At 41.7% G+C, this 13,521-nt stretch overlaps 1 protein-coding gene across 8 annotated transcripts in view; it reads right to left on the reverse strand.

Annotated features, from left to right (window-relative positions):
* Positions 1-13,521, reverse strand: part of GOLGA2 (golgin A2) — a 47,356-nt gene that overhangs the window by 19,662 nt on the left and 14,173 nt on the right. For 2 of the 8 annotated variants that reach the window (XM_083422953.1, XM_083422954.1), the window contains 6 exons: positions 13,158-13,286; positions 11,433-11,473; positions 11,245-11,308; positions 8,748-8,807; positions 8,233-8,313; positions 676-714 (listed from right to left, as the gene is read on the reverse strand). In XM_083422953.1, the coding sequence (XP_083279079.1) occupies positions 676-714; positions 8,233-8,313; positions 8,748-8,807; positions 11,245-11,308; positions 11,433-11,473; positions 13,158-13,286 (414 nt within the window). The remainder of the gene's footprint in view (positions 1-675; positions 715-8,232; positions 8,314-8,747; positions 8,808-11,244; positions 11,309-11,432; positions 11,474-13,157; positions 13,287-13,521) is intronic. The other 6 variants (XM_083422956.1, XM_083422958.1, XM_083422955.1 and 3 more) reach the window with 3 other exon arrangements.

The raw sequence follows: 13,521 nt of genomic DNA on the forward strand, positions 1-13,521 counted from the left end.
TAAGCAATTTTAAAAAAAAAACATGAATGGAGCTTCTGAGTAGACAGATGTAGGACTGCACTGTAAATTAGCTCAGTCTACGAAGAGTCGGACACGACTAAATGACTAAACAACAACAACTGCTTTTTACAGGGTTGGATGTTAGAGCCAGCATTGTGAACCCCAAAACAACAAAAATGGAAGATACTTCAGATTATTTTCCTTTTACCATTAACAAAAATCAAACTCGAGTGAAAAGTGAATAAATGCTGATGGTTATGCTATGCTATGCTGACTCACTGTCTAAACATCCAGACCAAGATGCATCTTAACTACACCTTGGTTGTAAAGCTCCTACAAACGTTTCTAGGTGTCAGTGGCTCCACACGTCAGCCAATACACACATGAGCTGCTCACTAGGAGGACTGCTCTTATTTCATGGCGTGTTTCCAACCAACAGCCAGCTGCTTCCAGGATTATGTGCCACTGGTGATGGAGCTATCCAAGCAGCAGGGGAAAGCAACAAGGTGAGATGATATTGTTCGTTAGGTGTTGCTAAATGGAACCATTTCCATAAATTTTTTTTTTCAGTGTTGGCTTGAATCAGTGCCACCCATTCCAACAGTATACTATGCTTCCTGCTCCTGGTGTGATTAATGAATTAGCTGCGCATGTCTCTCAAGCAGTGCATATTACCTTCTCCAGCTGGTTCATAATCTCTTGGTTCTGCTGCTTCTGCAAAAAGAGCAAAATGAAGGCATCAACATTAACAGCAAGTCACTTGGGCTTCTAGGTGTGAGTATGCTAAGCTATACTACCAAGTATACTTCCAAGGCTACTGGATGTTTGGAACAAGTTATTAGAATCAACAAACCCCAAACTCCTGAGATAAATGCAAGAAGCAACTATTGCATTTATTTTTCACAACAAAAACACAAAAACAAAATAAATAAATAAATACGGTTTCCCATTGCTTTCTTAAATGCTGCCACAAAAGTTTTCTAAGGTTTGTTTAATGCAGGGGTTGCCAATATTATGTTCTGCAGATGTTGTTGTACTCTAGCTCCCATCAGCCTCAGTCAGCATAGCCAATCAGCAGGAGGACCGCAGGTTAGCAAAAGATGGGTTAATGAAATGTTTAATGATAAGAGAGAGAATCCACCATTGTTCGAATACCACCTTTTTGAATGGGCTGTTGTGTGGGACAGTAAGTTTTTAAGCCGTGCAGAACCTTTCTGTAGATAGGCACTTTTGGACAGATCAAAACATAGCAAACAGTTGGTCCAATAAATGTAGTATACAAAATGGTTCTTGGAACAATTGAGCCCTGTGAGGTAGCAATAGACCCCTCAGATACTTAGGGAAGTACTTCCCTTTCAACTGACCATACAGTGGTACCTTGGTGATTAGTTTGTGAACAGTTTGGATTAAGAACGCTGCAAACCTGGAAGTAGGTGCTTGGTTTGCCTTGGAATAAGAACATGTTTCGCTTCCTGTTGAGTGTGTTCCATTTATAAATTGAGTCCGCCACTGCTATGGGAAAGCACGCCTTGGTTTAAGAATGGTTTGGTTTACGAACGGACTTCTGGAACAGATTAAGTTCGTAAACCAAGGCACCACTGTATATGAAAACCATCAAAAAAGCAACTTCCCTGTTCCCCCCACCCTGCCTTTCTGTAAACACATGTAAAGCTGCAGAATATGAGATAAAATGCAGAAAAAGAACACAAAAATAATATGCTGAGTACTGGTGGAAGTGCTTTTTAATTTTGCCAGGGAGTAATGCAGCAGGGGAGCAAAACATACACAAAAAGGCAAGTGAGACCTGTGGTGCTGGACACAAGACACAACAGCAGGCTTTAGATGCATGGCTAAATCACATTTAGTGTTATGGCAGCAAGCCACAGTGAGCCTTGAGTTTGTCTGTTCCCCCTTCCTGGTTATAAAAAGAAGGGAAACACACAGTTGGCTGAGATCTAAGTAATAGTAGGGAAAGTGTTCCTCTGAAAAGGCAAAGTGACTCCTGTGTTATTAATTCAAAGAGCAGCTCTGTAAGGAGGGGGATTTACGAACATTCATGGATTCCCTGGAGTCCCACAGCTATCTTAGACAGTGACCAGACAATTGCAGAAGTGACTTCAGGTTATCTTTCTATTGAGAAAATACGTGGCCTTGACTCAGGTAGGCTGTCTGGAAGGCACTGGTAGGATTCCCATAACACCCTTTTGGAACTCCTTTCCCCAGCACACATTTCTTTTTGCTCAGTTAACCCAACTTTGCAGATCAATCTCCTTCCCAACAGTATCTAGACCCCAGAGCTCTCTTAAAATGTGTAACAGGTATGATGAATTCACCTCTGTGAATAAGAAATGCAGGGGGCAGTGACCAGCAAGAGGACCTCCTCAGACACATGGCCTCACATTTGTAACTCACCCAGCTGCCACTCAGAACATTTTTTTTAAAAGCCTGGCACTGAAAAGGCCGTAGCCCAAACATTCCACTATGTTGAATAGTTTAACTGAGAGTTTTACAGTTCAGTCTAGTTTACTGGATAGACACTGATGGTTGTTGTTGTATTGTTGTTTTAACTGAACACCACCTGGAGAGTTTACATTGAAAGGTGGCTCATAAATTTCTTAGGTAAATAGGTGGCTGCAATACAACCCAGAAGCAATAATACATTTAATTCCCTGCAGAACCTCATTTTATAAAATTACCAAATTTCATGTCCTTAAGTTTAGTGAGGAAAGATTAAGGAAAAGTTGAAAAAAAGCACAGGAATGTCTATTTTGTGTGCTGTGAATTTATTTCCCTCACCCACCAATTTCTCCACAAGACTCATGTCATACTTCTTAAAAGGCAATACTTTCTCCAAAAAATCCAATTCTGAAATGAAGGAATTTAGTATATATTTGCAACCCCAAATCAGAGTGTTTCTGTTCAATACACTGGCCCTGTTCATGAAAAAATGGTTTATTATTATGGGAACAAGCTGCAGTGAGTCTTGCGAGTCCCCCCCCCCTTCTCTGGCATGACTAGGAGGAGTTCCAAACTTTTGCTTCCACTGTACACTAACCACAGTTAAGCATTATATCTGAACCTGGACTTAGTCTTAACTATGGCTTGTTGAAACAAGCCAACTTCAAACCGTAACAAGGAGGCCGGTTTGTTTCAACAAAACACAGCTAAGAATACTCATTAGAGTTTGGATGCCATGCTGAACTGTGCTTAATTGTAATCTTTTACTTCCAATTTCAATTTCAATCTCTTTCTTGCAGCCACATCAGAGAGGAGGAGTGCATAAATCCAAGGAATGGGTCGGCAAACTAAGGCCCGGGGGCTGGATCCGGCCCAACTGCCTCCGGATCCGGGCCACGGACGGTCCAGGAATCGCCACATGGATCTGATTCTGATCGTTCAGGCTGCGCTATTCCCCCCCACCACCACGACAGCGCCTCCTCCTGGCTTCTCCCTGCCCTGCGTTGGGAGGGGCCTGGCCTTTGATTGGTGCCAGCAGAATTATTTTCCTCTCATTGGTGCCTCTTGGTTGGTGCTAGCAGCAGCAGCAGTGCGATCGCTCGAGCGGCCGCCAGCTCCTGCCACTCGCAAGATACAGGAGCTAAGTGCCCCTCTCAAGTGGCCGCCATTTAAAGCATCCCCTCTCTGGAGCCCTTTCGCGCACTGCTCATAGTCCCTCTGCCACCCGCAAGACACAGGTAAGCAGCCCCCGCGGCTCGTCCGGTGCTGTGGAGAAGGGAGGGGAGTCTTGGGGGGGGTGGCTTACCTGAGTAGAATGTGTCCTTTTATTTAAAATGCATCTCTGGGTTATTTGTGGGGCCTGCCTGGTCTCCTTATCCATGGGGTCGTCCAATGTACAGAAAAATGGGTATATGTGAGCGTTGAGCATTCGCACTATTTCTGAGCGCTGAGTTTTTTATTTTAGTTCAGTAGTCACTACTGCTGGTATATTGTTTTTGTAGCTCTGTATTTATTGGTATTTGACTAATAGCAATTTTCCATCCCTAGGAAATTACGGTGAATCAAAAAAGAAAGAAAGAAAAGTTGACTCTGAGTGCAGGGTTTTCAACGAACAGTGGACTTTTGATTACTTTTTCACGCAGTACAAAGAAAGAGCTGTTTGTCTGATATGCCAGAATTCAGTGTCTCTGTTCAAGGAATACAATTTGCTTCGACACTACAATACTCACCATAAAGGAAAATATGATTGTTTGGTTGGACATGTGAGAAAAGATGAAATATTAAAACTGAAAAGTGGATTGACAACTCAGCAAAATATTTTTGTGAAGCAAAAGCAGCAAAATATTTCATTTTGCGAGCAAGTTTTCACATTGCCAAGTTCATAGCGCACACTAGCAGACCCTTCGTAGAGGGAGAAATTGTTAAAGAATGCATTCTTTCTGCTCCCAAAGAGATGTGTCCAGAGAAGACTGATTTATTTAGTACATTGAGCCTTTCAGGGTGTATAGTTACATGTAGGATTGAAGAAACGGGGGGAAATTTGCATCAACATTTGCAAAACTCCTTGAGAAAACTTCATTATTTTTCATTGACACTCAAAGAAATCACTGATGTTCGTGATTCTGCACAACTTCTAATTTTCATTTGTGGGACAAATGGTAATTTCAACGTCACAGAGGAGATTATTGCACTGCAAAGCATCAAGGGAACAACAATAGGAGAGGGTATCTTTGAAAAAGTTTGCCAAACTGTGCATGATTTGGAGCTGGACTGGGCTAAACTAGCCGGTGTCACAACTGATGGTGCTCCTAGCATGATGGGGTCTATGAGAGGAGTGGTTGCACACATTAACCAAGAGATGGACAAACACAACCATTCACATCCAATAGCCATACACTGCCTCATCCACCAACAAGCACTGTGTTGTAAAAAAATCCCTGAAGTTGGATGTCATGAAAACTGTGGTATCTTGTGTTAACTTCATTAGAGCTCATGCACTAAACCACAGACAGTTTCAGGAATTTCTGTCTGAGTTACATGTTGACCATGAAGATATTCCGTACCACACAGAAGTCTGTTGGTGAGTCGAGGGAGAGTTCTGAAACGTTTTTATTACTTACTTCTGCATGTTTCTGATTTTATGCTTATGAAAAACAAAGAAGTACCAGAGCTCAAAGATGCAGAATGGAAGTGGCTGCTTGCCTTTCTGACAGACGTAACAGAAATACTCAACCCTTTCAATATTCAATTTCAAGCAAAATTAGACCTCCTCATTAAACAAGGGAAGGAGGAAAACTTCTGGCATCTCCCCACAACTCAAAACATGTCGGCGGGAAAACCAGCAGTTGCATTCCCCAACGAAACATGTGGATTTACTGGAAATCTTGCAAAAGGAGTTTCAAACTCGATTTAAAGAGCTTCACATCCATGAGCAAGACATACAGCTTTTCTGGAACCCATTTTCTGTTGACATTGAAACTGCTGATCCAATTTACCAAATGGAATTGGTCGAATTACAGAATTGTGACTCTCTGAAAGACGCTTTCAAATCAAGCAGCCTCACAAATTTCTATGCTTCTCTCCCCTCTGTGACATATCTGAATCTCAGGAACCATGCACTCAGATTTGCAACCATCTTTGGCAGCACCTATGTCTGTGAACAGACTTTTTCCTGAATGAAATCTCCAACCAGATCCAGATTAACTGATGAACACTTGCATCACTTGCTACGACTAGCTGTGACAAATATGGAACCGGATATCGACCATGCCATTAGCCAAAAGCAGGCCCATACTTCCCATTGAAATACTTATAAGTTTATGTTGATTAAAATCCTTCTTCATTTTAAATATTGTATTGTTATAAGTTTATGTTGATTAAACTCATTCTTCATTTTAAATACTGTTTAGCTTTTCCTGTTTTTTGTGCACTACAAATACATTATGTTGTAGTGTGCATAGGAATTCGTTCATATATTTTTTTTCCAAAATATAGTCCGGCCCCCCACAAGGTCTGAGGGACAGTGGACCGGCCCCCTGCTGAAAAAGTTTGCCGACCCCTGATCCAAGGCTTACACACATAAGCCTTTGTACATTTTTTTGGTCTGAACTGGGCCTTAGAATCCAGAAAGACATAGGGAGGGTACAAAGGTTGAGCGAGAAGTCTTCTTTGCCCAATACAAATTTTGTTACATCAATTGTTCTATGTAGTCCCTTACAAAAACAAATGAAGTAAGCATGTCTGCAAAGTCTGCTTTTCTTTTCTTTTTAAAGTTCACTCCTTCCCCACCCCCCCAATTAATACACTGTTTGGGCTACCCTCGCCCCGAGAATTCTCAACACCCAATAAAAGAGCACTTCATGTTCCTGTCAGCCTGCAAATGGCAAAAGCCATTTGTAAGCAGTGCTCAAACACAAGGCATTTCAGTTGCCGATTGAAATGCTACAGCGGGTGTGGAGGAGGGAGGGGGTAGGGGACACAAAGAAAAGAACAATGCAGCAAAAACTAAGAGAAGCCATGCAACAAGCTGGGGAGGGTGAAATGGGGTGGAGGGATATTCCAAACAATGCAGGACTCTTTGCTGACTGAAAACAGGCCTCACATATTTCTAGCTGTATTTTAAAAGGCAGTGAGTAAAGTAACAGTAGCAGAAGCCACCCATGCAAGCTAAAGACAAACAGGCTCACTCACAGTGCCACTGTTGCTCAAAAGATGGTCACTCACTATCCCCATGTTTTAAGTCTAGAAAGCTAAGCCCCAATCTTTGTTGAAACAGATTCAATAGAGTCAACGCTGTTCCAGTTGGGAGAAGTTCAGCAGCAGCTCATCATGCAATTGCAAAGTAGAATCAAAGCAAGCCCTACTTTTAAAGTCTCTATTTGTGTGCATTCCTGAACTCTCAACAGGTGCTGAAAACCAATACAATTAGCACTTACATTTATGAATAGGAGAGAGTTTGGAACTCAGCTATTTTCCAAACAATTTTCTCCTTCCCAAAAAAGACTAAACCTGGGTATAAACCACCTTGGCAATTGACTTACTTAATTACTAAATTTAATCTCTACTTATGTCTTGCAACCCACTTCTCTTGCAAGTGGGCAAGCTCTTGGCTATCAAAATCCTCTGTGATTTTGGTTTGCCTCCCATTTCTCTATGGGAAATGAAAGCAAGGAACCTCTTTCTCTGCCACATCCTCCCACAAGGTAGTTATGCAGGCACAGCGTAAAAGATAAACACACCTGTTCATAGTAAGGAGACAGAAAGAGGTCACATCAATGCACAGACATGAGTGTGCTTAAGGTGATAGGCTCAGACCAATATTTTACTCTTGGACCCTGAACTTCCATCTGTGACAGCCACTACTGGATCACCTTCAAGAGTCCCTTTAATCATGGCCAACAGGAAATGGGATTGAAAGATACGGAATTGGGTACCAATTAATAAACATGCAATAAATAAATAACTGTGGATTATTATAAGGAAACCTCTTGGAAATAAAATTGTTATACTGGAACGGAGGAAGAATAATCTTGCTATCTAGTAATAATAGCAACTGAAACAGCCCCTTTTGGTCTTTTTGTGTAGAAAGGAAAATAAATGAACTTCAGGTGTCTGGGACTGAAGATTGAAAAAACAACACCTAGCAGATTGAGGAACAGTTGGACATTGTCCTAGTGGAGCTATTGTGGAGTGAATGTTTTGAATACTTTGAATAATCTGAATATACATAATGGGCAAATGGAGAATAAGAAGTCCTCTATTGCCTTGATCTCTATTTTCCTTTTCCTTTTTAATGATATTTAGCTTTTGTCCCTTTTTTGGTTAATTCTATTTTTGTTCATGTTTTATTTCGTCTTTTGATGTCCTCTATCTTCAGCTGATGAGGATAATCAGATGAAGATGATGAAGGACTGATGAAGGACTCTGCATGAGAAGCAGAGAAGGGAAGAACTTTCAGGCTGGGAGTAGAAACGGAAGAACCCAGGTGAGAGCTGGGAGGGTATCCTCCCCTTTGAGGGCTCTGTATTCTCTCTCTCTCTCTCTCTCCCCTCCTATTCTGTCTTTTTGTTTTTTCCCCTCTCTTCTTTTTACCCCTTTTCTCTATTTTTATTTAGATTAGTTTGATCCCTCACTCCCTCCGCACCCCTTTGAACCATGAAGCACACGGCACTTTTCTTTGTGGCACTGTGAAAGAACCCAAATCCTTGCAGACACCCAGAGAGCACAGAGGAGCAGCAAGACAAGGCCAAACATTTTGGTCTGGTTATTTCTTACCAATTCCTCTATCTTTGTACTGAGTTGTTTGTTTGTTAGATTGCTGGAGTCTAGGGCTACTGCCAGCTCCTGGTAACGTGTCTGATGGGCACATGCAGATAGCAGGAGGAGGAGGAGGAGGAGGAGGAGGAAGAGGAAGGGAGTAGAAAAGGGGAGAAAAGGCAAATTATTAAAAAAAAGGGAGAGAAAATAATAATCAGCATCACAGTTGAACTAATTTGTGGTGCCCATTCTTACACAAACACATCATCCCCCACCACTACCAAATACATACTAAACCACCAAAAGCTTAATCTCCTTTCAAAAGAACATCAGGATGGATCTTTACACTTCCATAACCCAGTCTAAAAGCCACTGCAGGAGCCTTCGTCTAAACAAGTAAAACTTTAACATGCAATGTTGTTGTCATTTCTTGCACTCAAGTTAAGTTCTTATTACTAGTACACACACTAGATTCGTTACTATATTGTTCAAAGAAATGCAAACTGACAAAGAGCCAGGAGCACTGCACTTACTGCCATCTCTTTCATATCTGTTGAAGATGTGGCATTTTCCCCATTCACATAGGCCGTGGGCTGTAAAATAAAGATATTTGAAATCATAACTAGTTAACTTGGAAAATGTGAACATGAATTTCAGTTAAATATTTCCCTTAGTAGGATGACAACACTCCTACAGAATAAGAAAATTTTGAAACTGGAGAGTAAACAGAAAGTTAACTTAGTGTACCCACTACGGCAAGAGGTTCCTTCAAACACCCACCTATATTACAGGCACTCTTCCCCCTCCTATGATTAATGCTAAGGTAGATTGTGTTGGAAGTTCTACAAGTAAAATACCCCATACAGTGCTACCTCGTGTTGTGTAACCTCCAGGTTACAGAATCTTCAGGTTATGGCTAAAGCGCTCTATTGTGCCGTGTGTGCACAGAAGAGGCCCCTCTAGTTACGGATTTTTTGGGGTGCACACGGCAACCCGAAACAAATTAAATTCGTAACCAGAGGTACCACTGTACATGGTTCAGGTAAGCTAAATGTCCCTCATAATATACTGATAATATACTGATAATAGATCAGAGGATCTTTTAGGTTTGATTTACACGTGCAGCCAACACGAAGCAGTAAAGTATTGAGGTAGCAAAATTCAGTGTAACACTTTAGATCATAAACGGATGTTCACGTTTTCAAAATGTTCTCTTGCACTAAAAATAAAGACACCTGAACTATAGGTAGAAAACTAGAACAACAGACTGGGCTAGTATCTTTCTTCCTGGCATGCTAGCTTTTTACCCACAGAGAGGCTATTTTTAAAAATGTGTTTCTACCCCACCACCTCTCTGCTGTCCTGGATCACAGATAACACAAAATTCTGGTTTATTAAACCATGGCTTAGCATTATGTGCAAACTCAGTCCAGCAGCTTAAATATGGTTTACTACAAACAATCCACAATTAGAAGCAATGCTTTGCTGTTGGCTTATAAATCTAAGTTTGTTTTACCTATGGCTTAATTTTATATGTGAAAGCAGCACTCTTCCTTGACTATGTTTGCTTGACCACCACACTCTAAAATATAAGGTGTTAGGTACGAATCTCCAGAAAACAAACCACAATTTGATTTGTCTGTGAGACAACCTCTCATTAGCTCATAGTTTGTTAAACCATCGCTTAAACAAACTTCATTTGCACATAATGGTTATATATAAAGAGGAAACACATGGGCACTCAGAGCAAGCTTGCAGTGAGCTGTTTGGCTCACTGTTCATGGTTTGGACTCAAGGGAAACCACATATATGAGTTAATATGCAATGCTAAGCTAAACAATGGCTTACCCCCCAGGTAGCACAGCACCAGCAGGACCAGGGGAGGAGAAAAGAGGGTGCAATTTTTGCTAAGTACTTGCAACCATGGTCATTCACACTTAGCATTATGCGCAAACTGGGCCACTAGCAGATTTACATATAGATGGAAAAAACCTTGGCTAATATGGCCAATTATTACTACTCCTGTTGTTTTAGTTCTGAGATGCTTTTAACTGCTTCTTGTCTAGCTGTATTTAAACTGGATTATTCCAGGATGCTTCCAGTGGTGAACTATATAGTTCCTTGAATATAAATATGCCACTTTTAAGATGTCACAAGATTAACAGGCTAACAAGGCTACATCTATGGAATTTGAACCTCTGATAAGAAATACAGTGGTACCTCAGAAGTCAAATGGAATCTGTTCCGGAAGTCTGTTCAACTTCCAAAAAGTTCAGAAACCAAGGCACAGCTTCCGATTGGCTGCAGGAATCTCTTGCAGCCAATAGGATGCCGTGCCGGACGTTCGGGTTCCAAAGAACGTGTGCAAACCGGAACACTCACTTCCGGTTTGCGGCATTCGGGAGCCTAAACAGTCAACTCACAAGGTGATCGGGATCCAAGGTATGACTGTAGACAGAAAACAGCTTCTTTAAGAGAAGGCGAGCAGCCCTTTCATGTGTTACCAGTGTATAACCCTTGAGTATATCTCATTCACACACACTTCCCACAGGTCACATGACACACACCAATTCTGGCTTTCAGTCTGAAAGCATCTTCAGGTTTTATTGTCTGGCTGCAAGGAACCATACAATAACTGAAAATTCAAGAGCTGGCCATATAAAAATAAGAAATGATTAAGAGGCAATCTAATAACCATCTTCAGATATTTGAAGGGCTGTCACAGATGATGGAGCAAATTTGCTCTCTTTATTCCAGAGGGTAGGACCCAGACCAATGGACTCGAATCACCAAAAAAGAAAGAAAAAGACTAAATATTAGGAAGAACTTCCTGACAGTATGATAGGTGTTCAACAGTGAAACAGATTGCCTTAGAAGGTGATGGACTCGCTTTTACTACAGAAGTTTATAATCAGGGGTGTTGTAGTTGCAGATTTCCTGCATCAGCAGAAGGATGGACTAGATGTCCTTTAAGATCTCTTCTAGGTCTATGATTCTAAGATAGACAGATCAGAAGAACTTGGCTTTTACCTGATTGACCATGCCATTAAGCTGTTCAGACAGCTGGCGGAGACTATCTGCCAATGAGAGGGACCTAAAAAAGGAACATGACACACAACAAACATCTGTAATAAAGTAGACATTAAGAACAATCCTCATTTTTAGTGACTGGAATATGATGGAGAGAGCAGGAGAGAATACAGAGAGAAACCTCTCACCTATTTTCTTCCAAGGCATTTTTATGATCAGTGTCACAGATCTGTGAAATAAAAAAGATACATTACTGTAGTAGAAAGCAGAAACACAAATATATGGATATGTACAAGCATGCACATGCACAGATATATGTAACTCCAACAAAAGACTGGATACACTCCTCTCCTTCTGAGTGACACCTCACAACATCTACCATTGCTTTATTCCCCAACGCAAGAATGAAGGACCTGCAGCCCTCCACATGTTGTTGGATTCCAGCTCCCATCATCCCTGCCCATCAGCTAGGACTAATGGGAGCTGGAGTTAAACAACATCTGGAAGGCCACAGGCCTGAGGACTGCTTCAACACAGGATGCACAAAACACAGCACACCTAGACTTCTATACCATAGCACATGGGTAGGCAAACTAAGGCCCGGGGGCCAGATCAGGCCAAATTGCCTTCTAAATCCGGCCTATGGACAGTCCGGGAATCAGCGTGTTTTATTTGTGGGGCATAGAAATTTTTTCATTCCCCCCCCCTTCAAAATATAGTCCGGCCCCCCACAAGGTCTGAGGGACAGTGGAACAGCCCCCTGCTGAAAATGTTTGCTGACCCCTGCCATAGCACAATTCAAGAAAAAATACTTAATAAGCTTCACATATTTAATGCTCAAGCAAAGGGTCAGGCTGGTTGCCTATCACTTTGTTTTGTTAGGAATGTTTCAATTAACACTTACTTTTTTAAAAATATAGAAATATTCATTACTTTAGATCAGGAATGGACAACTTCAGTACACAAGGAACCACAGAGGATATGTATCATGAGTCAGAGGGCCACAGCTCACACACATTAATATAAATTGCATATAAGCTGAACAGACAGGCAGAAGGTGCTAAACCAGTTGGTTGACACCATCAAGTTATTCCTATCTTGAATTTATTACCTAAGAAGAAGGAAATTAGAAGTCAGCCTCAGGGCTTGGCAGATATGGAAACAGAGTAGACAAATATTTGGCTTTACTATTGCCCTTACATTTCAACCATCTAGAAGAGACGTACAAATAAATGTTAAGATGTGAAAGCTAATCTATAGGCTACAGGAGAGAGCTTAGGGGGCCACAGTGCCCAACACGGTGCCCAACTGTACTCATCTTACCCTTCCAATGAAACTACAGTGGTGCCTCGCAAGACGAAAAGAATCCGTTCCGCGAGTCTCTTCGTCTAGCGGTTTTTTCGTCTTGCGAAGCAACCCTATTAGCGGATTAGCGCTATTAAAGGCTTAAGGGATTAGCTGCTAAAAGGCTATTAGCAGCTTAGTGCCTTAGAAAAAGGGGGTGGGGAGCGGAAAAAAATTGCAGGAACTCGCAAGACATTTTCATCTTGCGAAGCAAGCCCATAGGAAATTCGTTTTGCGAAGCACCTCCAAAACGGAAAACCCTTTCGTCTAGCGGGTTTTCCGTCTTGCGGGGCACCACTGTACATTCAATCAATGGGTGAAGACTGAGAGATGAGGAAGGAATGTATTGTGCAACCTAAATCTAAGTGTTCTGTATAGCCAATTCCTCCTATAGTTGGAGACTGACAGGCCAGTGTTGGTAACTGAAATGTCTGTGTTACCATCACCTCCCCGCTCTTTTGGGAAGTATGCTTTGCTCTATATTTCAAATACACACATGCACACGCACACGCACACACACACAAAGTTATCTAGGGTGTTCAGTGTGTGGGATGCAAACATTGACAAACCTGCAACAGCTGCATGCTACCAGGACTTGGAGCGGCAGAGCTAGGCAAACTGTTGCTGTTAGACAGCATGTGGACACCAGCAGCGAGTTGTTCAGCATTGTGAGCGGAAACATCACCATCACAGTATGCCTGTCACAAAACATACCATAAAGATTACAAGCACCATGCAGGTGAGGGGGAACCCAGATGAATACAAGCATGCACCATTTCTAGAAGAACCTGTCAAACCTAGAGGCAGATCAGTGGAGGAATGCTCTTCTCAGAACAATGTACAAAAAAATGTACATGTACCAAAAAAAAGCTAATTCTGTGAACTGTCACTATCTGCTGGAACTTCTTGCAGAAATCAGTTCAATGTTTTTGG

The sequence above is a fragment of the Podarcis tiliguerta genome (genome assembly GCF_965153285.1).
Source record: "Podarcis tiliguerta genome assembly, chromosome: Z".
Taxonomy (NCBI): domain Eukaryota; kingdom Metazoa; phylum Chordata; class Lepidosauria; order Squamata; family Lacertidae; genus Podarcis; species Podarcis tiliguerta.